General features: G+C 39.2%; 1 protein-coding gene across 2 annotated transcripts in view; it reads left to right on the top strand.

Moving 5' to 3' along the window:
• The first annotated feature begins 8,704 nt into the window (after nucleotides 1–8,704).
• LOC139456291 (acetylcholine receptor subunit alpha-like 1) overlaps nucleotides 8,705–25,761 on the top strand; it is a 40,418-nt gene continuing 23,361 nt past the window's right edge. For both annotated transcript variants that reach the window (XM_071237951.1, XM_071238026.1), the window contains exon 1: nucleotides 8,705–9,030. In XM_071237951.1, the coding sequence (XP_071094052.1) occupies nucleotides 8,827–9,030 (204 nt within the window). In that variant the 5' untranslated portion in view covers nucleotides 8,705–8,826. The remainder of the gene's footprint in view (nucleotides 9,031–25,761) is intronic.

The following is a 25,761-nucleotide window of genomic DNA, read 5'->3' as shown; positions in this document are numbered from 1 at the left end:
TTATTTGCTATTTCTTTTACGAGTGTAGAGTCTGAAGGGAGATAACAAAGCCATGATCCACTCGCAAGTCGAAGGGTGGAGATAAAACTAACTCTCGATTGCATTACGGTGAAAAGTTTCCAACAAACAATTTGACTGACAGAGCAGCAGCTATTTTGTGTTGGAAATCAGTGTACACATTCAGTGTTTTCAATTCAATCTTTTCAGCAAAATGACATTTTTAAGAGACTCTGTTTTCATTAAGCCTTCGTAAATTGTAGATATGTCTGGCATAAAGTTAACTTTATCACAAAGTAATTTAATTGTATGTTGACTAAAGGCTGCCTCCATTTCAATAAACCTCTTCCAAGAATAGGCTACTTGTGGTACGGGTTATTGAATTATATAATTAAATGCAATGTTTATAGAAGTCGACGATGATTAGACGAGTTTAGCAAACGTGATTGTAAATTTATGGGGCAGATATTTTCTTTTCATGTTGATTTTTATTTCAAAAGCGCAACATTTTCTTTCTTGTTTCGATATCGGTCATTGACATATATGTGGATCATTTAAAAGTACGAGGAGGACAAACGGCTTGTAGTATTAACTATTTGCCCGTTTCACATAGTCAATCATTTATTTGCTTTTACAACAAAACCATGGACCGACATTGTATTCTGTTTATCGTCGCACAACGGACATACATTGATACGATACGTAGTATACATAGTGTGTGGACATTTATGTTATAAATTGACACATGTTGAGGTTTACAAAGAAGAATTGATGGCGGCCAATGGGAAGGCAACTATAGTCATCATCCATAAAGCTGAACTCACACTTTTGAATGCCCTCTTTTTTCAACATTTCGTACATGTCCTTTTCCGACAAATGTTTATGAGAAATATGCTGCCGGGCAAAAGAAGGTATACACTTTGAAAAATTGTATTTGACCAAAACATTAAATGTTATCAAAACGTTACACGACTGAGACAGTCTCCGGAACACTCCAAACTTAGGGTTCAATACACAACTATGACACCCGTATCAAATACATTACCATGGAAGAAGGCCCATTACTTGTCTGTTTCATTTTTAGCCACCATCAAACACGATTGTATACATTCTTTTGCAAGGCAATTTACATCTAAATATTATTTAAAATCAGTCTCCACCGCTAAACACAGAGAATATAAACGACTTAGTACCACATTAATGTTCACGTGACGTGAAAGCTCTCCCAGACTTTCATGTACATGAACATCAAAGCGTCAAAACCCTCTCTATAATCATAAGAAATCTTTCCTAAAAGCAGAGTCCATTGTACGATTCCGACTAGACATGCATCATGTGTTTATGAATCACTATCAAATAGTGATGACACCAGGTTTTCGTGAAATGGTGAGCGTATCCTGCCCCATTGGTGGCATCCGTCGCAAACACAATCTAAGGCAAGTCAATTGTTCACCTGAAAGAAAGGAAACATGGTACAAGACACAATAGGGAATTTCATCAGACATCATTTTTCTTTCGGACTTGGAATTTGGAAATGTCCTCCACGTGTCTACCGTGCAGCTGTTTGAAAGCTTCATTAAAGCCTTGAATGTTGTAACATTGATCAAACAATACGAACAAGAGTCGTATGAAAGTTTCGTAGAAAGAGCATGGTCGATTGTATTTTAAAAAATTGTGAAATGTAGAAGCCAAAGGCTGGACCTGCTGGAATATTGCTCGACATAAAGGGAAAGTTGGTTATTGGAAAGTTGAAGTCATCAGTCTTGTCATACAGTCTTGTGTAGACTATTTTTAACTCAGAATATTTATGCATATATCTGAACATGAAATGAGTCTGTCTCTTTTTTTTCTAGTTCAGGTTGGTAACTTAACTGAACAATATTGAAAGATATCAGATCATCGATACAACAAAGGCCGTAGTTAAACTTCTTCTGTTTCGACTTTGCCAGTCCGAGCATAAAGAAACAAATCAGGAAGGAGGGTAACACAGTTTGTGCCCATGGGGATGCTTACTTCTTGCCAAAATGTCCCATCCCGAAATTTCACATGGATATTATCTACGAGGAAGTCCACCATTTCACACATTATGTTTTCAGTAAATTTCAGATGACATTTGCTTTCATTATAGACCAATTTTCCTCAACCTTTAAAGATAGAGATATACATCTATGGTTACCCCGTTTTGTGACCAATGCCCCATGGATCAAGGATTGTGTCGTATTTGTTGTGTTGGATAGTGGTGTACAAACTTGAAAATCAAATGTTTTGACAGAATTGGTTCTGTTCTGATATTTCAAACATTCTAGCAAATCCTTTGAGTTTTGGAAACGCCACATGGACTTAATTCCTCTTTTCTGCAATAATGTCCCCGAAAATAAAGCAAGCCCTTCCTTGAAGGAACATGTGGAGCTTTGGAATCCAGAACGAAAGAGGTTTGGACGTCTTCAGGTTTTAGATTCAAGCCAACAGTTGATAGTACTGTGAGTGCTTTTGCAGATCTCTCCCTCAGTTAACATCCCGGCCTTATATGTGATATTATTTGATATGTCACGTATACCAAGTTCTTTGATGAAACAATTAATGTAATGATGCTAATGGAATCCGTGTCCAGATCCGGGTTAGAAAAGGTCTTCAGGAACCCATGCTTGCCTTAAGAGGCGACTGCTCATGATATCAATCACTGGATTGTCTAGTCCAGACTCGATTATTTACAGACCGCCGTTAAATAGCTGGAAGATGCGGCGTAAAACAACAAACATATAATGGTTATGATATTTGATGCCAAGTCCGATGGCCGTGCCAGGATCTCATGATCGTGTTTGAATGCTAGATTCGCCCCGATTATGAACCTCGATCTGTCAGCACCATACCGGTCCAAAGTTGCAAACGTCTGGGACATTGATATTTGGCTTTTGTCCCACAGCAGACTGACAGCGCTGTGATCAAACTATTCTAACTCTTTCCCTTTCAAACAACGAGTAAATTATTAATATACACACTACATGAGTATGGCTGACCTGTTTGTGAACTTGTGTTGAAATAAAGATTAATTAATGTATCACTTCACAATATGAAAATAATTCAGTCTCAAAAGACATCTTAAAACCTCCACAAAATAGCCCTTATGATTGATTACATTAACACAACGAGATTGATTGCTTTAACACTATGTGATTCATACGCTATTTTTTGCAAGGTGTTTTTCATATTTAGGATTTAAAGCAACCAAGTCTATGTTCTATGTTCGAAGGCTACAGCAATATCTCTGTGCGATATCGAACAAACACGACCTTTCCCCTTTGTATGCATCCTAAAGGATTTCGGTTTTACACGGATGATAGAACAGCATGGATTGGCTTTTTAATGTTGACCCAAATTCGCATCTCTAAAAATCACTGATAATAAACAAATTATCAACTTCTTTTCAAACGAATGAAGTCAATATTCATTTTGTCATATTTTCAAAAATACGCCCGTAAAGGAAGCAGTTTTTACGTTTTATTGCTATATTGAGACGCGGGGCTCATTTATTTAGGATCTCTACAATGCTACCCGACGGCCAGTTATCATAATTGTATAATTCACGAGTACCAAAATATTCACTTTAGGGGAGCTGGATACGCCTGTCGTGTTAAACTTGATTTAGTACGTGTGAATACAAGCAAAACAAATATAAATAGTCTCCTTAAACATGAACAGACATCGGGAAGTCGTACATTTCGGTCTACATTACATTTCATTAACTTACAAGTAATAATAAAATTAAGTCGAGGGTTCCTGGCTGAATTATATTGATAGGCACTGTGGTCGATAGCGCCGTCCCTGGTTCAACTCTATTTATTCGTTAACAAGAGGACTGCCAAGATACCCACCAGTGTCTTTATTGCAACTATAGAAGAAGCGGACGGATTAGACTTTCGCCTAATTTCACATACGCTGTTGAAAATCTGATTGTGCTTTTGCTAGGCTCTATACAATATACACGACAAACCGCATACATCAAAGAAATGGGAGAATGCTAATTTAATTTTCTCTTCGTACCAATGCCAAAGCTATCCTTTCTTGCGTTGTCCTTAAAGTACAGCCTCATGTAAACCATGCCTAATGTCATTAGATTTCTTGTTTCAAATTAATGTGTACGTTTCGTACAACAAGTGTTACTATTTGGGATCATCTAGTGTAACCGATATCGATTAACTTACATATTTAGCGTATTAGTCGTATTATGTTGATTTGATGGGGTTCAGGGCAGAGCCCCTCTTTTAACCAGTTTCTCTTAGATCACCCAATAAATATGACATGGTTACTAATGTCTGACACGAATACATGTATCATTATCAAGTGTTGCATTTGTTTTGTTTATTTTATAATTCTATATTTTGGCGAAATAACAAACGCTTTTTGAGGCACAACGTATTTTTTACATCTGAAAGACTTTCCAATTGGATTTGGATTGGATCGACAATAATATGTTCACGTACTTGTAAGAATTATGATTTTGTTGTTAAACCCGTGTATCACTATCGAAAACAGGATACCAATGGGGTTATGGTGCCTAAATATTGTCTGAATGGGCGAATCGGTGAAACGTGTTTGTAAATCGATAAACATAATACTATGCCAAAGTGCCAAAATATAAGATTAAATTGTTCAAATCGCGTTTCTTTTTTGAACTATGATGTTATTAGAGAACGTATTTAAAAAACATTGCCATAATCATAAGACATCTCAGATTCCGACTATATCATACAAGTAATCGCAGCGAGCTTGAAAAAAACATAACATATAACAATTATTAATGTACTTGATGGCAAATGGCATATGTCTCATTATTCTGCATATTCAGGGGATGGTTAGGAACTGTTCTGTTCTGTATAATTAAATTATTAATGTTGACTGACGATACATAAAGTACTCCGTTGATAATATATATCGCGTTATATCCCTAACTCCAAACATAACATACAATAATTATAAATGTACTTGATGGCAAAGCGCATATGTCTCATTATTCTACATTTTCCGGGGATGGTTAGGAACTATTCTCTATATTAATGTTGGCTGACGACACATTAAGTACCCCGTTGATAATATATATAATTGTAGCGTGTAAAGGATGAAGTTTTCTATACGCGGCGTTTAGCATTATTCCAACGATATCACGCCAAGGGGGCACCATAAATGGCCTTTACACATTGTACCCATGTGGGGAATCGAACCTGGGTCTTCGGCGTGACGAGGGATGGGAACGCTTTAACCACTAGGCTTCCCCACCGCACATTTTCTTTATGAAAATATTTAAATATCTATGAATATTGCTCGTAGTTTTGAAAGTGTAAAAATATTTGTTTTCAAATAAATATGAAAGGGAGTAAAGAATGGATAAAGAAATTCTGTATTGTTCTTGTCCAGTTATAGAACATAACCAATATAACGATATATACTACTCAAAGGAAGTTAAAGAACATCCAATTCTTTGATATGACTATACTTAATCTATCATGCCTTGACAGATTAACTATAGTAATATGAAAGAGTCGGGTGTTCTTTAACCTCTTTTGAGTAGTATATATTGGGGTTTATAAGTTTACTTGGTAATTAATCTAATGCAGAGTCCTCCAAATGCACGTGAATATAATATAACACGTCAATGCCAGGATCTTGTTTATCTGTCTACTGCAACAGATTCCATTTAGCGTAAAGGGCAAAATAGCTGTGGAATTGATATGAAAGGAGCACTGAAAATCAGTGATGACATCATGTGTTCAAACAGACTTGAATAGAACGGTGATTCTAGTAATAAACAAGGTTGCACTTATGATGCTGGTCTTAAGCGAGTAAACCTATCTTTGTCACCTTACATAACATTTCTTTTAACAATGGGGAGTAATCACAGGGATTAAAAGATAAATAATAAGAGGTGTTGGGGAAACGCAAACTGGGTGGGCTTAACAACATAGGGCACTTGTGTTGCATTGAGATATCTTGTTTCCCTTTCATATTGGAAACACAGAAACACAGCATTGTTTCGATATCATAAATAACCAAAAGCTGTTCAAAAGACTACATACGGTTGTTGCCACGAGAACTATGGTAATTTTTATTTGTTAATTCCGTCCTCCTTGCATAGTTCTTGATTTCACTCCAGGTGGATTTTTTTCAATTGGTATAGTTAGAGATACAAGAAAAATAATTGACTTGAAATGTAAAAAGGGGTATTAATAAGGAATCATTTTTTAGTGATTTAACATGTAAGGAACACATCCATGGAGATTTAAGGAAAGAATAATAATAATAATATTATTATTATTATTATTATTATTATTATTAGCAGTTTATGATAAGAGGTGACTATGCTTGTCGTAAGAGGCGACTATGTTCGTCGTAAGAGACGACTATGCTTGTCGTAAGAGGCAATTATGCTTGTAGTAAGAGGTGACCAAATGGATCGGGTGGTCAGGCTCGGTGATTTGGTTGATGCATGTCATCGTATCCCTATTGTGTGGATTCATGATCATGATGACGATCACTGGATTATATGGTACAGTCACGAGCATGTCCAGACTGCCGTCACATAGCTGGAATATTCATGATCATAATGACGATCACTGGATTATATAGTCCAGTCACGAGCATGTCCAGACTGCCGTCGCATAGCTGGAATATTGCTTTGTGCGGCCTTAAACAACAAACAAACCAAACCAAACACGTGACCTATACTTTCAGGTGATCCAAACCTGTCTACTGTAAATGTTTGCTTCCAAATAATTACTGTATATAAAAATGTGGAATTTAAGATACAACAACCTACCATATACTCTTTACATATAACTTCATCTGTTTGTCGCTATACATTTATGCATTATAACTTTTTTTATGTTTCATTACGAATACTACATGGATTTGTCATTTAACATGTTCTAAACCTTCCAACAGTTTGCATTTACTCTTGTATAATTCGATTCATAGCAATCAAGATATGAACACTGAGACCAAATATGATTTTTTATTAAAAGTATTCACACTTTTAAACTTATAGATATGCATTAACAACATTGCTCATCTTGGGCGTTCTGATTCGCATCCTTTTCACAAGACAGCGAACACAATGTGTAACATTTATTATAAAACAATGCCAGTGTTATTAGATTCCTTAGCAACACAGTTCATTGTTGAGAGCTTCACATTACAGCTAATTAAACGAATTTGGAACGTTTGTAAAAAATACTAAATAAACATACGTCATACATATGAAGCTTTCAATTTCATCTGGTTTCTAATAAGCACCAAATTGGCATCATAAGATAGAGAGTTTTATCACCGGGAAGTCTCTTCTATTTTCAGATTAGATTACTTTTAACGCTTTTCCGTGTTATTAGTGACCCTGTTCCTCATACTCTGCAGTAAAACTAATAAGGAGTTGTTCATATAATATCCTCACCCTACTGCATTCAGGCCACCTAATGAAGCCTTTTCAAACGCTTTATCTTCTAATCCGCCGATAGGAACAAAGATCCGATCAAAAAGAAGGATTTTGACATAACACGAAAAGCTGTCGTCTGTATTAAGGAAAATCTTACGGTTTATCTGGTCTCTGATCCGATCCGCGGTAATTACAGTTCACAAAGATATCTCTCTATGGCCCTTAATGAAAAGTATCTTGAAAGTTTATGGCACATATTACTAGTTTTCATTTTAATCACATGCGATTCAAGTACGCAAATGAAGCATTTTTTATATTGATGATGAATGTATTTCTATTTCTTCAGATGTTCTAAATTAAAGGTTGGAATGTTGCTGTCTTGATACAACACGATGAATATGCATATAATGTGCATGAGTGTTAGCATGATTACCCCTTAAAAGTGGAATGAACATGTTCATTGTTTTACAAGAATCCGTCCATCAAAAGATTGTTAAACATTTTTTGCCTAAATATATATTGCATTTGAATTTATGTAATTAGTAATGAAATATTGTATGTATCTGAAAATATCAAATCGATATTTCAATCAAGGGAAATTTAACTGGAGTCAAAAATGATATGTCATTTAACTCGAGTAAAACACAACTTTCAGTCTGCCTAAATGATTGATTTGAACATATTATATTCACAAGGAAAGGATTGGGCACAAGTTTTCACAACTTAGGTAGCCTAAATAACACCAGAACATTTATTAAATAGAATGTTTATCTCATGCCGAGACTTGACAAAGTATCAAATAGCATGCATTCATATATTTCGTGATTGAAAACAAGCGTACGCATGCCGCCATTACTGCTGCCTTGGGATTGGGATTTCATGTGTAGTTGGGCATTTAATTACCAACCTAACAAAATGAATTTAATCAAATATACGGTTGGTTAGGGTGCTTTACTATGTCCAAAAAAGTTCCCAGGGAGTTACGTGTCCCCAAAGTTAAGCAACTCTTTCATTTCGTCAGTGATAACCCCCAACGCGGGGTTTGGGATTTGGCGTGGAGGATTCCCTTGTCAAAGTTCACGGACATGAGGCAGGTCCCATCAATCACCAAATGTCCAGTGAATTCACGGAAGTTGCTTCTTTATATCACCCCTGGTTTAATTCGCTCCACAAAGACTAATCTAGATGCGAGGAACTCTTAATTCAAGCATCCAACATGAAAACGAAGACGGCTCATTTCCGTCAGAAAGCGTTTGTTGGCCAGGAGGTGGCGCCATCTAACGTAGGGAAAGCAAGATATCGACTGGTATTGCCTAGCGAGTGATCGACTGGGAGCGCGAGCGTCCACGGTCAGAGCAACAACTAGGCGAGTGTTATACGCTACAGCATGCGATTGACAGTATAACATGGGGCCCGCTACAGTTGTGGATATCTTAAAGTATATTTCCCTTATACTTCTGACAGTTTGTGATGCAAATGACAATGCTAAAAGACTGTTTGATGATTTGTTGCGAACAAGCGGGTATAACAAGCTTATCAGACCGGTGGGGAATGAATCGGACAAGTTATACGTGAAGCTGGGCATGCGATTGTCCCAACTCATAGATGTGGTGAGTATATAGCAAGGTGATATACTCCTATGACACCTATTGTATTTCCCTGCCCTTTTTAGCTGTTCAAGTACATTCTTTGTTTGTTGTTAAGACGAGAACTCTAGAAGCCCACTCAACTCCGCTGCACTGCGTGGTACGAGAGTGCATTGCGCGCCAGGGTTATATTTAGTAAGCATGTTCCGCTTCCTATGTTCCGTTTCATACCTTTCGACACGTGAGTTTTTCTCGTTTCGAATTCAGGTGAAATTATTTACGATTCATTAAAAGATTTGTACGCAATTTTCCGAATAATATCAAGTGTAAGATAAAAAGTATTGATTCGTCAATTTTCGCTGATGTATTTCAACACTTGCGAACATCTGTGCATATGCCTTGCTGTATTATTAACTCCATGCTACAGCCTATTGTCTACTGTTATTCTGGGGGTTTTCTGTATGAAGTTTGTTTTCCGTTTTATCCGATTTTTTGTGAATGTGACGAATAAAGTTGTCTAAGGTTTTTTCGCAGTACCTTTTGATTTAAGGAGTACGTTAATAAACATATAAAAACATATGTCACTCACTTTAATATACTATTAGTTTGGGCTGTCTCTGCTTAAATTGTTCTCCTATTTGTTTTGCTCTCAGTTAATTATGAATGTGTACCTTTAATAACGAATCGAATAATTGTGATTATGCATTCAATAATTCGATTCTGTATCACTTCTGTTATATATTTCACGAAATCAAATCGAAGTTTACTCAAGCGTGAATGAATCGAAAGTATATGCAAACGTTCTATTATTTATTACTTTCGTGAGGATTTATGATCGTGATGAAACGATACCTGAATGGGCTTGTGTATTGTGGGTACTATACTTTGTTTACATATGTTCGATTAGGGCCCATGCTATTTAGGTGTAACGGTAACGTTATTGGTCGGTCACGTGACACGCCACGCACATGTTACAACTTTTAACATTGACACAATCCTAAATTATTTGTGCAGTTCACGCGATCGATCAGCTGTTCAGATGCGACAGGAGGACAACGTGAATTCAGAAATCTAATAATGATAATGACAATAATGATAATAATACATTGACCTTCTTTTGTCACGCCATTGCATTAACGAACATTTGTGAATTATCTTCGAATTATACCATCACGAAACCGCAGTCCTAAACATACGTTTTTCAGGACCAGGTTAGAGTGAATGTGATCTTTCAATGAACCATTCACGAATTTCAGTTACATTACACACATGCTGATATTTCATGTTTTGTTTAAACTAGGGGTCGAAGCTGTATATGTTGTGGATCTATTTTCCTCTTTTCGTGTTTTTAGAAACTTTAATTTCATTATATTCAAAGAATTACACTTTGGAAAATATTGTTCGCAAAAAAATACAAAATCCACTTTGAGGAGGTTATTGAATGATGTAGTACTCCCTACGTAGAATATATTTTAAGACTACATAATGAAATATGCGTAGGGTTATGTTGTCACAATATGAATCGAGCCCATGTGGCCACTATGAACATCATGCTATGAGATCCTAAAAGTCCTAATAGGGAAAGTTCGAACAACTTTCATAGAGTATTCGTTTCGCTTTCAAGTATAACACAAGTGTAAAAATAATCAATATTTCCATATCATTAAAATCTCCATCCCCAGTAACGCCTCCACTTCACAGTCGTTCGTAAAGGTCAAGGTCATAAAGACATATGCAATGCATACAGTGATTGAGTGAGTGCGTTGGGTTTAACGCCGCTTTTAACAATGTTCCAGTTATATCGTGGCGTGTCAGCTTAATGTGGGAGGGAAGCCCGAAGTGATACAGGTCTAAGACATTTACCACTTCGATTTAACCCACGAGCACGGGTATGGTGCTGACAAGCCTAGAAACATAATCGTGGCGAACCGGGATTCGAACCCACAATCATAGGTTTCTGGCGTCTGAGGGCTGTGGAGCATTTCGCAAAAGTCATCATCGTCTGAAAGCACTATACCTTAAGAGATTCTTTGCTGGGCTTGTGGCGCAGGGTATAACACCACTGTCATGTTTTCTTTGTTATCTCCAGCATGTAGTCACTCTTGTGGCGACATTGCCTTTAACCTCCGCGGCCATGGCACTTGAACCCTTTCAACTGCATACCTCCCCGATAGTAAAGGGCGATCAGTAAACAGAAGACACTCGTCCATCATACCAGAACATCATCAGTCATACCAGAACATCATCAATCATACCAGAACAAACCCTGCCCTGATCCAGCGCTAGTGGGGATGGTGTGTCCACCGATTGTTTGCTTGGCTTTCAAGAAAGCATTAACAGGATGAACTTCAGTTTATGGGGATCTCTGGCGCTGTGTTGTAGCCAGTAGATATTATAGGTTTTGTAAGGATCCGTATAATACGCTTTAAGTATTTGATAGACAGACCGGCTTTGCTGTACATTATGTTGAATGACTGGTTTGCACGCTAACATGAAGACGTTACTAAGAGCGTTGTTTGTAAGTGTTCTTTTTCGATGGGGAACATATGGCTAGACACTAGTGCAGATTAGGTTCCTTAGTGGATGATGTGTGCATGTTTGACTGGTTTGTAAATGCAAGGTAGAACAATCACTGTTTATTGCTAGGAAAACGAGTTTTCCAAAATTAACCCAGCGTTAGCAATCAACACTGAAAAAATATTTTTGACAGTTTAGTTTCAAATACTGACACCTCAATGGCAGTACAAAGGACCCTATTTCATTTTTATTGTTTTTTTTATTGTAAGTCATCATGTTGCAAACGTACTTATGACGAATAATACATGTTTATAACTTAGCGAACTCCCTTCACCCCTCTAAACACACCTTTCACCCAATGACCGTTTGACCCTCACCCTTTTACCCCCATCCCTCAAACTCTACCCTTCACCCCTCACACTTCACCCTTCACCCTCCACCCATCACACTTTACCCTCCACCCCTCACACTTCACCCCTCACACTTCACACTCCACCCATCACACTTTACCCTCCACCCATCACACTTTACCCTCCACTCCTCACACTTTACCCTCCACCCCTTACACTTCACCCTTCACACTTTACCCTCCACTCACACTTCAACCTCCACCCATCACACTTTACCCTCCACCCCTTACACTTCACCCTTCACCCCTCACACTCTACCCTCCACCCATCACACTTTACCCTCCACCCATCACACTTTACCCTTCACCACTCACACTTTACCCTCCACCCCTCACACTTCACCCTCCACCCATTACACTTTACCCTCTACCCCTCAAACTTTACCCTCTACCCCTCACACTCTACCCTCCACCCATCACACTTCACCCTCCACCCCTTACACTTCACCCTTCACCCCTCACACTTTACCCTCCACTCATGACACTTTACCCTCCACCCATCACACTCTACCCTCCACCCATCACACTTTACCCTCCACCCATCACACTTTACCCTTCACCACTCACACTTTACCCTCCACCCCTCACACTTCACCCTCCACCCATTACACTTTACCCTCTACCCCTCACACTTTACCCTCCACCCATCACACTCTACCCTCCACCCATCACACTTTACCCTCCACCCATCACACTCTACCCTCCACCAATCACACTTTACCCTCCACTCCTCACTTTACCCTGCACTCCTCACACTTTACCCTCCACTCCTCACACTTCACCCTGCACTCATCACACTTTACCCTCCACCTCTCACTCTTCACCCTCCACACTTTACCCTCCATCCCTCACACTCTACCCTTCACCCTCACACTTTACCCTCCACCCCTCACACTTAACCCTCCACCCATTACACTTTACCCAACACCCCTCACACTTTACCCTCCACCCTCACACTTTACCCTCCACCCCTCACACTTAACCCTCCACCCATTACACTTTACCCAACACCCCTCACACTTAACCCTCCACCTCTCACACTCTACCCTTCACCCCTCACAATTTACCCTCCACCCATCACACTTTACCCTCCATCCCCCACACTTTACCCTCCACCCATCACACTTTACCTTTCACCCCTCACACTTAACCCTCCACCTCTCACACTCTACCCTTCACCCCTCACAATTTACCCTCCACCCATCACACTTTACCCTCCAACCATCACACTTCACCCTCCACTCATCACACTCTACCCTTCACCCCTCACACTTTACCCTCCACCCAGCCCCCTACTGAAGCCCTTCCACCATGTACATATTCTATGGCCGTTTTAGTGTCTCTTTTTTCCGACCTAATAACGAATATCACCTAATCATAGCTTAACAGACTCACCCGTCTCACATACCTCATCCCACAGCCCGCAACACCCACCCTTCGGTGAAACACATTTAACGTTGTTACCTCGAACTAAGGCTAAATTATATATGTTATACCATATTCTACCCATGCATCTGCATATGCATATACACGAGCGAATACGCAGTAAACTGGCGGGTAAAAGAAGTATGCACTGGAACATTGTATGTGACCAAATAATTATAAACGTTATCAACCCTTACTCGTCTGAAAACAGTCACGGAAACACTGGAAACTTAAGGCCCAAAACACAACAATGATACCCGTATCAACTCGAATCACCATTTCTTGTTTCATTTTTAGACGTCATCAAACATGACTGTATTCTTTCTTTTGCCCAGCAGTTTAGTTCAAATTAGTTCCAACTGACAGAGATAAAAGAAATCCTGTTTGTACACACAGATCACATCAAATTGTAAAAGTACTGATATATTCAGAATACCTCCCAGCTTTCCTTGAGTGTACGACGTTTCGTTATGATAAATACCATAGGCAGTAACAGTTTGGTTCATAGTACAGGCGGGTAATCAACCACTCGCTAACCGCTGGAGAATTATGTCACTAAATGTGGTGTGCAACATTGCCAACCATTATGTGAACGCCATAAGTCGTCTTTGTACGTGAACGTGGATCTGATCAGCGAATATTGTGAGATCACGACAAGTTCACGGAATCCGCGATTAAAGTGTATCAGGACACTGGTATATCGCGTGACAAGTTTATAGTAGGATGGCAAAATGTAAAGAACTGCACGTAAAGATAATTGTGTTAACATAAGGAATTTATTGAGGTAGTACTATGAATACACGCATTATAATATTTAGCTGGTTTAAATGTATGTATCATCGGGTTCCTGGAGTAAAGTCAGTTCGTCGTTAGATCAGTATTATCGCGTTATAGCAACCCACAGAAGGACCTAAAATCGCCCAATCAGTCCCTGTGCTCTGGGTTCCTTGACATGAGTACGTCCCTAACATCCTTGCGTCGTAAGAACCGACTAGAACCATTATGTCACCGTAATACTATCAACCATCATGTTATATAGCTGAATTATTGCTGGCTACGGTAATAATACAAAATTCACGCATCCATGGCCCCTCTTGGAGCTAACTGATGTAAGTGAAACAGTACAGTGAAACAGTACAACTGTACATGAGCTACAACGGACACCCGGTTCCCAGTCAATGACCTTTTTCGACACACTTTGCAATGCAAGGGATCCGTGAAGATCCGGGTGAGAGTAGGTCTTCAGCAACCCATGCTTGTCGTAAGAGGCGACTAACGGGATCGGGTAATCAGGCTCGCTAAAGTGGCTGATGCATGTCATCGTATACCAATTAGAGGATAGATGCTCAAGGTATCAATCTCTGGATTGTCTGGTCCAGACTCGATTATTAACAGATCGCCGTCATATAGCTGGTATATTGCTGAGTGCGGTGTTAAAAAACAAACAAACAAGCATGTTGGGACTGCCAGATGGGAATGTAGCGAGTGTTAGATTGTAGGGACTGTCAAATGTCAGATCAAATGTTCATCTACAAGTACCACCAACCAATTTCAGCGTGACTTGTTGACCAGCATCAATCATTCTCTTGTAAGGATATATGTCCTTTTGAAAAGTAGCAGTGCTAGAAATCACAATGGACCCATGTGGCCTGTGCATGGCAGTAGAATTAATTTAACCTTTAAATTCTGTCCACATAAAGTAATTTGTTAGCCGCTCCTCGTTTCCTTCGCCCATGGTGTAAACACGTGTGTCCTTGCTTGTCATAGGTTGTCAGTTGCATCGATCAGGGACCAGCTGCTCTCGTGTCAATCAAACTAACCAAGGGGAACTTACCTGTCAATCAGAAACAAAACGAAAAATGCAAACGTCTAAATAGAGTCGGGTTGCTTCGTCCACCAGGAAACTTCCCTTATAGACTGCTTATTTGTAAGTGCATTTGAATTACGTATAAATACGTTGCATGAACATCAATTTAGTTGAGTGATTTTTAGGTTTTGTACCAGGGGATTGCATGTGCCGGAGTTGCGTCTCATTAAAATGTTACCTGAATGTTTTGATTTTATTTTGTTCTCCATCTGCTTGGAATAATTTACTTGCCTTTGCATGTGTATGTGAAGGGTGTCCCCGATTGGGCAGGATGCGCTCATCTTCTCGCGAACACCTGGTATCATCACTATTTGATAATGATTCATAAACACATGCTCATGATATAGTCGGAATCTAACAATGGAGTGCGCTTTTAGCAGAGGTTTCTTCTGAATTTTGAAAAATTAATGGCTTTGTCGCGTTTATTTACGTATATCATTATGATTATTATAGGTATCATTAACTTATCATTATGATTTTATATCTAATTAAATCAGTCATTAACCTCATTGTCAAATAAAATTTCATTATCTATTTAAGTTTGCACCGATATTTTTTTGTTTTTTTAACCTACTTTAAGAAATATCAAAACACGTCTTAATGATCTATTCACAATCACCTTTTGATGTCAAGTCATTTTTTTTTCTAATTGACATGCAAGTCATTCTTCAGTAATTTCGGGCCAGGCTCTGTGATACTAATTTCCATAACTGACTGAATACGATCATATGATCTTTACGTTAAGCCAGACCGTAACTCATGCATAAGCACATACTCTCGCTACATCAATCGGCAGCTTTCTTGTTCTATTCCCCATGCCCCATATATATGATAAGCCATTAAACTCCGTATCGTAAAATTCGCGTTGCCCTTCACCCTTTTACACGTTCACTGATTCTCATCCGTCCACACAGACCTGCTTGCGTGCATGTAATCGTTTTTGCTTGATGTCGTTACAATATACTTTAATTATGAATCGATCGTAATGCAACAAATATAAACCACCAAAAAAGTAACAGTGTTAACTGAAAGGATATTTCTGTAGCGTACTAATAGTATTTAGCAAAACGTAACGTTAACATGCAGAATGCGGAAATTGTAAATCCAAATATGCCTCTATGTTATTTTAATTTGCTTTAATACTCATACCTTATGTTATCAGGCAGATGATGCTATTTTCTCTATAGCTCTACCTGTGTATGAGAATGCCTTCAGTGAACATTGGAAAATATATGTAAATAAAGATAAGCATGTATGTTTCGTTTACGCGCCATGCGGTTGCCAGAGAGTCCTGAGCAATGCGTAAGTACGTATATGTGGCTAGCTATCCCTTTGGCAACGTGAGTTCAAACTCGCTTGTGTGCATTTAAAAGCAAACCAAGTAGAAGAACTGATAATCAAACCAGTCCCTGTCTACATCCCAATCATGTTCACCAATTTCCATTAATTAACATGAAACATGCGCAACGCACTTTGATCAGTAAAGCCCCGTCTAATGACGGATAAAATGAGATTTTCACTGGAATATCGTTATTTCCGTGGAAAAGACTGCATGGCTGAAAAGAAGCTTAGGAATCTTGAAAGTGTTATTATGTCATTTTTTCTTTGATGCATTGCACGTGCTCATTTCTCGTACACATTCCTGCCGCTTCTAATTTGTACCTTGTGAATGTAAAAATAATTGCAGGAAAGTAACGGCAAAATCCTAACGGCAAGCAAGCGAGAAGGCGTTGTTGGGACAACTAAACCAGTATTGATGCGTACGCAAGTGCCGTAGGGTCGGACACAACTGGATCAGTTCGGTTGCGTACGTCAGTCAGTAGGGTCAGAAAACTGGATCAGTTCGGTTGCGTAAGTCATTCCTTAGGGTCGGACAAATGGAGCAGTTCGGTTGCGTACGCCAGTCAGTAGGGTCGGACAACCGGAGCAGTTCGGTTGCGTGAGTCAGTCCGTAGGGTCGGACAACCAGTCTGTCTGCGAACGTCAGGTCGGTTAAAATGTAACAAGGCAATCAAATATCTTTTGTTTCGTCTTCAGAAGGCATCACTCCATTAAATTGTGGTTTCCGAATCACGAACAGCAAGTTGAGATCGACGCGATGTTCCCCCTGTATTTCAAATAAGAACGTTGTTACGTTTATGTCTGCGTTAAGTGTGGTGGTCTTAGCTATGGCTACTTAAAGTCCAGACTAGCTTGGGCTCTAGAAATAACATCTTTGTGGAACAGAAACGAATCATACGGGAAGCTTTTAGCCATAGAGCATTGACTATTATCAGAGCAAATATGCAAGGAGGTTTTGCGTCAGGAGCCTCTGGATATTACTGAAGGAATGTTCGATGTGAAGTTTTTAGAATTGCAATGAATCACCGATAACCTTCTGGAACTCCTATCCTCATTTAGACAGCAGGAAATCGGAAAAGTAAAAACCCATCGCTATCACCGTTCTGTCATGACAATCAGCCATAGGATCGCTACCCATAAATTATTCCCGTGCTACAGGCCATAGCTTCTCTATTAACCCCTGATGCAAACCCGCTGCCCAACATCTCGGTCGAGCAAGCTGGCTCATGGCGCCGCTTAATTCCAATTATTAATTCACAAAAATGCGCTCCGAGAAAAGGATATTTTAATGAATCGTGGGAAATAAAGCTTGTACTTATAAATTTAATGATCTCATCAGATATGCCGGGACTTAAATCCCAGAGCTGATTAAGAGCGTTTTGGGAAATGAATTAACTGCTGACGATAGAGCTCACCTACCAGAGTAGATTACACAAGTATTGACGTCTTATGATACTCGTCATTTCCGTGTGACTTGGCCGACAGGGGTTGTTTGACAACTTTTCTGGTTAATATGCTCAACGGAAATCAAAATGAGATGTAACTCCCACTAGTAATGTTTTGTCAGTGAACAATCCAAGAACTGGAAAACTACTGTTATTTAGAGTATTATTGCATTACTTCAAACACTGCAATCTCCTGATTCAGATCAAATAAACATTTATGGTTTGTTGCACTGCGTGGACTCTCCAGTGGCATGGGTTATCTTTTATTTTATCATATTCTTCAGTCTGCAACATCAACATTTTTCCAAACGTCTGTAACATCAACGTATTTTAATAGTCTGTGGCATAAGCATATTTCAAGAGTCTTCGGTATCATCATTCAATAATCCACAGTATCAACATATTTCAATAATCTTTACCATCAACATATTTCAATATTCTGCAGTCACAACGTATTTAACAAGTCAATATCAATATGAATATCATGTATATTCAATAGTCTTCAGTATCAACCTATATTCTGTAGTCTGCAGTATCAGCATATTTCAAACGTCTGTGTATCAACATAGTTTCTGTAGTCTGCAGTTTCAATACAGTTCACCTATTTCAATAGGTTTTCTGTTACGTCCAATAAGTCATTGTGAATCATGCTCATGAAATGTTAGCGTAGTTTGCAACTTAAAGTTGCCAGTCTTCTTTCAAGAATGGATTTACACAAGCTCCAGGGATTGCAATGACCTTGAGAACATACCTTAACCATGGTCGACAGAAACCCACTAGATCTAAACCAATCAATACTAAGATGTGCTCAAACGGACCAATCAGAAAGTTCAATACCTTGAGTCAATTTGAAAAGCCAAGATCTAGTTTCAAAGCAAGATGAGGCGGATGTTCTCAATTCAAATGCCTTCGATTTAAGAACTTCCTGCAACTTCTTGTGACATGGAGATGCTTTTTCTACCACGCATTTTTAGAGTATTAAAACATCAAATGAAACCCGAAACATGGTTTCCAGCTCCGAGTCTGACGTGTCCGCCAAACTGGTCGTGCATTAGCAATGTGAGGCCCTGTGTTCAATGATACCTTTCATCTAGATGTCCTCGCAGTCGGGTAGTTTAATATCACATGTTCAATTGCCATCCACGCCATGCACAAAATCCAAGACCATGGGGTTTGATAGAAAATCTTATTCCATTTAAAGTCCATGAAAAATTAGTCTGACTGTTTGTTCTTCCCCTTTTTCGCAGGGGAGCTTTGATTTAACGAAGATTATGATATTTGAATACCCCCGAGCTGCCCTTTCGGATTCCAATTGTGTTTGGCGAGATCCCACTAATATTATTCATGTATTTCTTTTTCATGATGGTTCCTTTTAAAACCATTTGATGTTTGTCATTAACAGGATGTAGAATTGATTAATTTGCAAGAGTTATTGAACTCTTCATTTTCGATATGACTGCACAGTCAGAAACACGTTAACACAGGCATAAGGTCCAATTTGATGCAGCGTGTTTCATTACAGGAATTCGATTTAAGAAATGTGGTTTCAACATTTCTGCTTTGATTCGATAACGGTTTATTCCAACAGCTCTTGTGGATCTTCATCATCTGCAAACAATTCGTTAGTTTCAAACAGCCGTATCGGGGATGATACTAAACCAGCATGACTTAATCACGGGATTTGTATCTAGTACCCTACGTATTGAAAGTCCAGCACCACATCTTGTGTTCGGCGACTAGATTTCCCATATTAAAATCAAAGTCGTAAAGTGCTAGGATATTCAAGTGATAGAAATTTATCATCGATGTTGTGTTTTGGTGCCATTGCCATAAATAGTGCATTATCAAAGTATGGTACCTCAGCCATATGTAACAGTCAGTACGTATGAGCTTTCTCATAGAAAAGGAACTTTTCTGCCGGGACAAACTTGGTATATTCATTTCGAATGAAGTATTTCATTTGCCTTTCGTTCACAGCTTGCTTCGAATTATATGTCAGGGGAATAGAAACATATTCCTTTTGCTGTAAGAGAGCAACATCTCTTTGGTCTGTTGTATTCTTTGCCCTGAAACTTCAAAGTTTGGTGCCGCAGAAGAAATTACCCTCAACAAGGACAAATCGACCCATTCCCGTTATGTATGTATGATGAATGTCCTACAATCAAAATAGCTAAATAATGATGATATGATGATGATATTAATGGATATTTGTAATGCGCCGAGTCCAACCATTGATGCATACTCACAGGGATTCATTATTATTACCATGGATCAGTGTACACTCTAATTGCATTCTCATCTCCCTTGGGAGTATGCAACCTTTTGAGGTTCTAGAAGGTTTCCAGTTACATTACATCTTACCTTCTCGGGTACCCATTCACAATAATAATGACACTAACTACACGAACGTTACACCTCAATAAAATTTTCTACTAAATACAGTAACGTACGTTTATAACGAACTCATATGGACTACTAATTTTAGTTCGTTATAACCGTTGTTCGTTATAAGCATATATACAGCATAACTACAGTAAATAGTCGGGACCAAAAAAGTAAGTTCGTTATATCCGTCAGTTCGTTATAAGCGTGTTCGTTATCACCGTAGTTTACTGTAATTTCTTTATACATGGGATTAATTCACATAAGTTGCATGTTCGTTATACTTGATTCCGTTTCGAAATAGACAAGTCTGGATATGTTGTCGTTTACTAAAAAATATTGAATACAGCATGAAAAAATTATATGCCACGAATCGGACCAAGTTGGACAAATAAAAGAACTTCATCGTTTTAACTCATCACCAGATGTGAAACCTCTACTGATCAATTCTTTTAAAGTTGTCCCGAGAGCAATCAATTCCTGATGTTAATTAGATTAAGAGGTTTTAAAAGTAGCACTTGGATTAGGAGAGACGGTCTTGCAGTGTGAAATCAATGCTAGTATAAGACAGGAATAATAAGACGTGATGCCAAGCATTGATTAACTACATCAAATCTTGCAATCTGCGATACATCGATCAATCTCTTCACACGATCTGTCCACAAGTGTTAGTCTTTGTTGATATCAGTTCTTGTGTCTACATTTGGTGCTGTCTAAGTACTGTATGTGTTGATTATAGAATTACAATACGGGACAATTCCATGAATAAATAGTTCGATGGGAATATTCAATGGACAAATGAATACGTGTGTATTTTATAGCGATGTTGATGACGTGTCTGATGTTATGAACAAACATGTATGATATTAAGATATTAATGTAATATGTAGAGCTTTGCTGTTTGAATTAAGCTTTAGGGTCTTTCTGACAATATGCACGCGTCCACTATCTGTTGTTGATGTGCACAACTGTATCTTAGTCACATTTGTAGAAACGAACATAAACATATACATACATACATACATACATACATACATACATACATACATACATACATACATACATACATATAATAACCTTGTTAAGTGGCTGTCTTAAGGACTCTGAAATACATGTATGGATCGGAGTATGGATATTTGATTAATGGGTGAATTATATGGTGAAGAAATTTCGGCAAATGTACATTTTGGTTGTTAATGGTATTACATTGTAACTGGTCTCGTGAATAGCTCACACTATCAACCACCGGTTCATCTAGTGTAAGCGTGGTCATACAAACCGATTAAGTAAAACCCCGTTCACACTCTTTACAATAAACACGACAAAACACTTGCACATTCATAAGAAAGCAGAGTCGACTGTACGATTCTGACTACATCACGAGGGTGTTTATGAATCATTGTCAAAGAGTGATGACACCAGGTGTTCGCGACAAGGTAAGCGTATCCTGCACCACCGCTGGCACCCGCCACAAAACAGTTTCATTGACTTCATATTATACTTCAAGTCCTATAACATGAATTTAACTTTTACTCCTTTAAGTGTGATTGAATATCATATATAATAAGTGTGATTATTATTCCGATTAGAATAACGAGTTGATATGTGGAACGTTACAGAAGACCAAACTAGTAGAGTGCAAGGGACAAACTTTGAATACTTTGATACGTTTTTGTTTTTGTATTTTCGGGTTCTTGTTGTTGTTTTTGTTTTTGTTTTGTTTTGTTGTTGTTGGTTTTTTGGGTTTGTTTTTGTTTTTGTTTTTGTTTTGTTTTTTGGGGGGGAGAGCCTGGTGGTTAAAACTTTTTTTCCCCACATGTGTAAGATGTGACACGCCCATGTTTTGTGGCCCATGTTTTGTGTCCCCCGCTGTGATATTGCTGAAATGTTGCTAAAAGAGGCGTAAGATCCCACCCACTCACTTATTGTAAAATATTTCAGACGGAGACCTAAGCACATTTTATGTCTCGAACGAAATAACTGATTAAAGAGGTTTTCTTTGTTTAATGAGGCGATATCTCGATGTTTCCCATGGGAACTCACAATCCAAAGACAACGCAAAGTTAATATTAACTTGGAGGCTAGTTTGCCTGTTCCGACTCGAAGATTTACGTGTCAAGGAAAGTCGAGTAGTTTGTAATCCGCTATGCAAATATGTACAGCTGATTTGGACTTAATCTTGCTCAATCCATCACCTTCTTTTAATACTGTGGACTCATTCCGACGCTTTGCGGCGTGATCCCATGTACATCAATGTAGAGTAGTGAGTTGGCGTCAAAGGGTTTGCTTTTTGAACCTTGCTTTTTCGCCATTTAATATCGCTTGCTTCTCTGACCTAAGCCAATTGAGCAAAAAGTTTGGATTAAATTGAACAGTCGATGGAGGTACAAGTGAAGTAGCCTTGTAATTGAAATGAATGGGGAAGTAGCAGGCTAGATTCCATGACAAATGCAGGCGACAAACAACGTTTCCCACTTAATCAGTCGGGACAGATTCACCAGCACGCACGGCGGACATGGCAAGAGAGCAACCAGAAACACAAGACAAATTCAAGTTCTCGAACGCCTGTCTGTTTGAAGAACACGAACTTTGCCGTTGACTATGTCCAAACAACAGCCATAGCATATGTTGCCCTTACCATTAGCTCAACTTTATTTAGACGTCATCGATAGCCGTTTTGTATCGATGATTCAGAGACATGTTTATTGCGCACTCTTACAACAAAACCAATTTAATTTTCGTGATGTTTTTTTATGGAATATTATCTTTATTTTTCAAATATTCAAATCTGTCCCCATGTTCCAACACGTTTGTGTCAAAATCTGATGTGTCGAATTTACGGTTATCTCGAAGTGAAGTTGTGTATTTCGAGTTGTTTGCTTTCTGAAACGTTGAATGTAAACTGTATCTGGAAAGCCTTGGTCGGACGTCATTCAGTCGTCTTTGAATCTCGTCCCAAATTAAGGCGCTCAATGGGATTTAAATCAGGACTGAGGGCAGGCCACTGCATGGTTCTGATGCCGTTCTGCTGGAGGAAGTCTCTTGTTGTTCTCGCAGTGTGGGCACGGGCGTTATCATGCTGAAACTCGTGGTTGCGGCGACGTGCCAAATCAGGTATGGCGTGTGTTCTCAAGACTTGATCAATGTATCGAGCTGCTGTGACACCATTGCCTCTCCCTGTACCGATGTTCTGGTAGACCACAGGACCGACCCTCTGTGCAAGACCAATTCCACCCCACACCATGATGCTCAGACCACCCCACGAGTCTCTCTCGACAACACAAACACCCGAATAATGTTTTCCACGGCGTCGCCAGACTTTCTCTCACTTTGCCACCTGCTGTTGAGATACACTAACTGTTGAGATACACTCTTCTCCACTGCTGGCGGCGCCAACGCTGGTGCTGTGGTGCCCACTGAAGACGGTCCCGGCGATCAGAATGGGTCCTCGGTGTGGCCTGTGACAGTGGCGGTGTCTGCTCGTCAATCGTCGACGCACGGTGTCCGCACTAATGGGTCGTTGGTGTGTCCCCATGGTCTGTCGAGCAGTAACAAAGCGATCTTGATGATGATGTCGCACAATCTGACGATCCTGCCGTCGAGTGGAAACCCTTGGTTTTACACAACGTGGTCGGTCATCTATAGTGTTGGTGGTCTGGTACCGTTGCTGGAGCCTGTATATTGTCCTTACGTGGACTTGAAATGCATTGGCTATTGTCGCGAGGTTTGTCCAGCTTAGCAATCTTGGCATGTGGTAGCAATTCAATAACGAATGAATGTTTCAATTTGCACGGAACTCACGTGCATCGGGCTACCATTGGCGTTGCCGTGATGCGTTTGGACGATCGGTTTTATTATCATCTGCTTTGTTTTTTAATCATCAAATTTCATTTTTCCGGACAAGGTAATGTCAAATTTTAGAAACTTTGAATTTGACCCAGATATTTAAATGAAAACTTTTCATGCAATGTTACTTGGGGTGACGTTTCTTTTGCGGTTCAGTATATTGATCACATCGTGCTTCACATTGAAATATTTGCATGATTAGTTACATGCATGTTATAAATAATCACATGAAACTATATAAATGAAATTTGACTAATATATTTTCGTCGAGGCGATGTTCATGTGATACATTTTACACGTATTACGCGAACACCTGATGAGTCGAACACCTTCATAAACCTGTTGAATTCACCACTACAGCCTTGGTCTTACATGTCACGTAAGTTAGTGTACAAAGGTGTGTGTGGCGGGTGGGTAAGTTTGTGATTGCGTTAACTCGCTTGACGAAGGCCCGGCTTCTACTCCCAACATGGGTATAATATATGAATGTGTGAAGCCTAATCACACACACACACACACACACACACACACACACACCACGCGCACATTCCACAAACACACACCACGCACACTCCACAAACACACACACGCGCGAGTAAAACCCTCCTCAATCATCAGTTTCCGAAGGTAATGTTGGAACGTTTCCACTATATGTACTCATTCTTAAGTTGACCCGATACCTGCTCAAATTTATATCCAATTATGTCAATTGCTATAAGCGTCGATATTGCGATTTGATTAGTGACTATTTTGACAAACGAAGTCCTATAATATCCCTGAAGAAAAGGGAAGTATCTCATTTCAATGGACAGTGTTGCTGCTCAAAGCAAGTCACTTCTTCAGTTGATTAGCTTGACGAGGGGCCGCCATGATCTCGCCCGTTAGCGCAGGACTAACAGATGCAGAACTTATGCAAATTGCAGGGTCTTGTTCATCCGTTTTGTTCATTGTGTTGACAGACCTGTTGCTTCTGTCACATTCACTCAAGCTTTCTCTGTTAAGATCAATAAGCAGGGATTTCTGTCTCCCTTAACTTTCCGAAGACTGGGATCTCCTGACATCAAAAGTTGCCGCGTCAATAGATTGATATCGTGTCGAACTGGGGTGACTTCTACTTGGAATTAATCGTGTAGATTTATTCGATTAAATGTCAGCCTATTTTTTGTGGTATTTGAGGAAACAACATGGTAATCTGAGAGTCCCCTGCCAGTTCTGTGACTAGGGTCTCTTTGATCAAGCACTTGTGGTAATTTGAATACGTAATTTAACACGAGAATTCTTCATTTGAGGCGCCGTTCTTGAACTTTGCGCAAGACGTCTCTTGTCAAGATTACTGGATACGGTGTCTACGAGGGAAATGCAAGGCTGTCCTTTATGTGGGATGCACCACTAATGAAGTCATGCCTAAGTTCAAACACATTTTAAACTAAAAGCAAAATGCAGTGTTCTGTCAATTTATATGAATATAGACCTAGTGCGACGGGGGGCAGGCTCTTTGACAGGGCCCCATATATACAGGTGCA

This window comes from Haliotis cracherodii, unplaced genomic scaffold, assembly GCF_022045235.1.
Source record: "Haliotis cracherodii isolate W230 unplaced genomic scaffold, xgHalCrac1.p SCAF_1, whole genome shotgun sequence".
Classification (NCBI taxonomy): domain Eukaryota; kingdom Metazoa; phylum Mollusca; class Gastropoda; order Lepetellida; family Haliotidae; genus Haliotis; species Haliotis cracherodii.
This window is presented reverse-complemented; position numbering and strand designations above follow the sequence as displayed.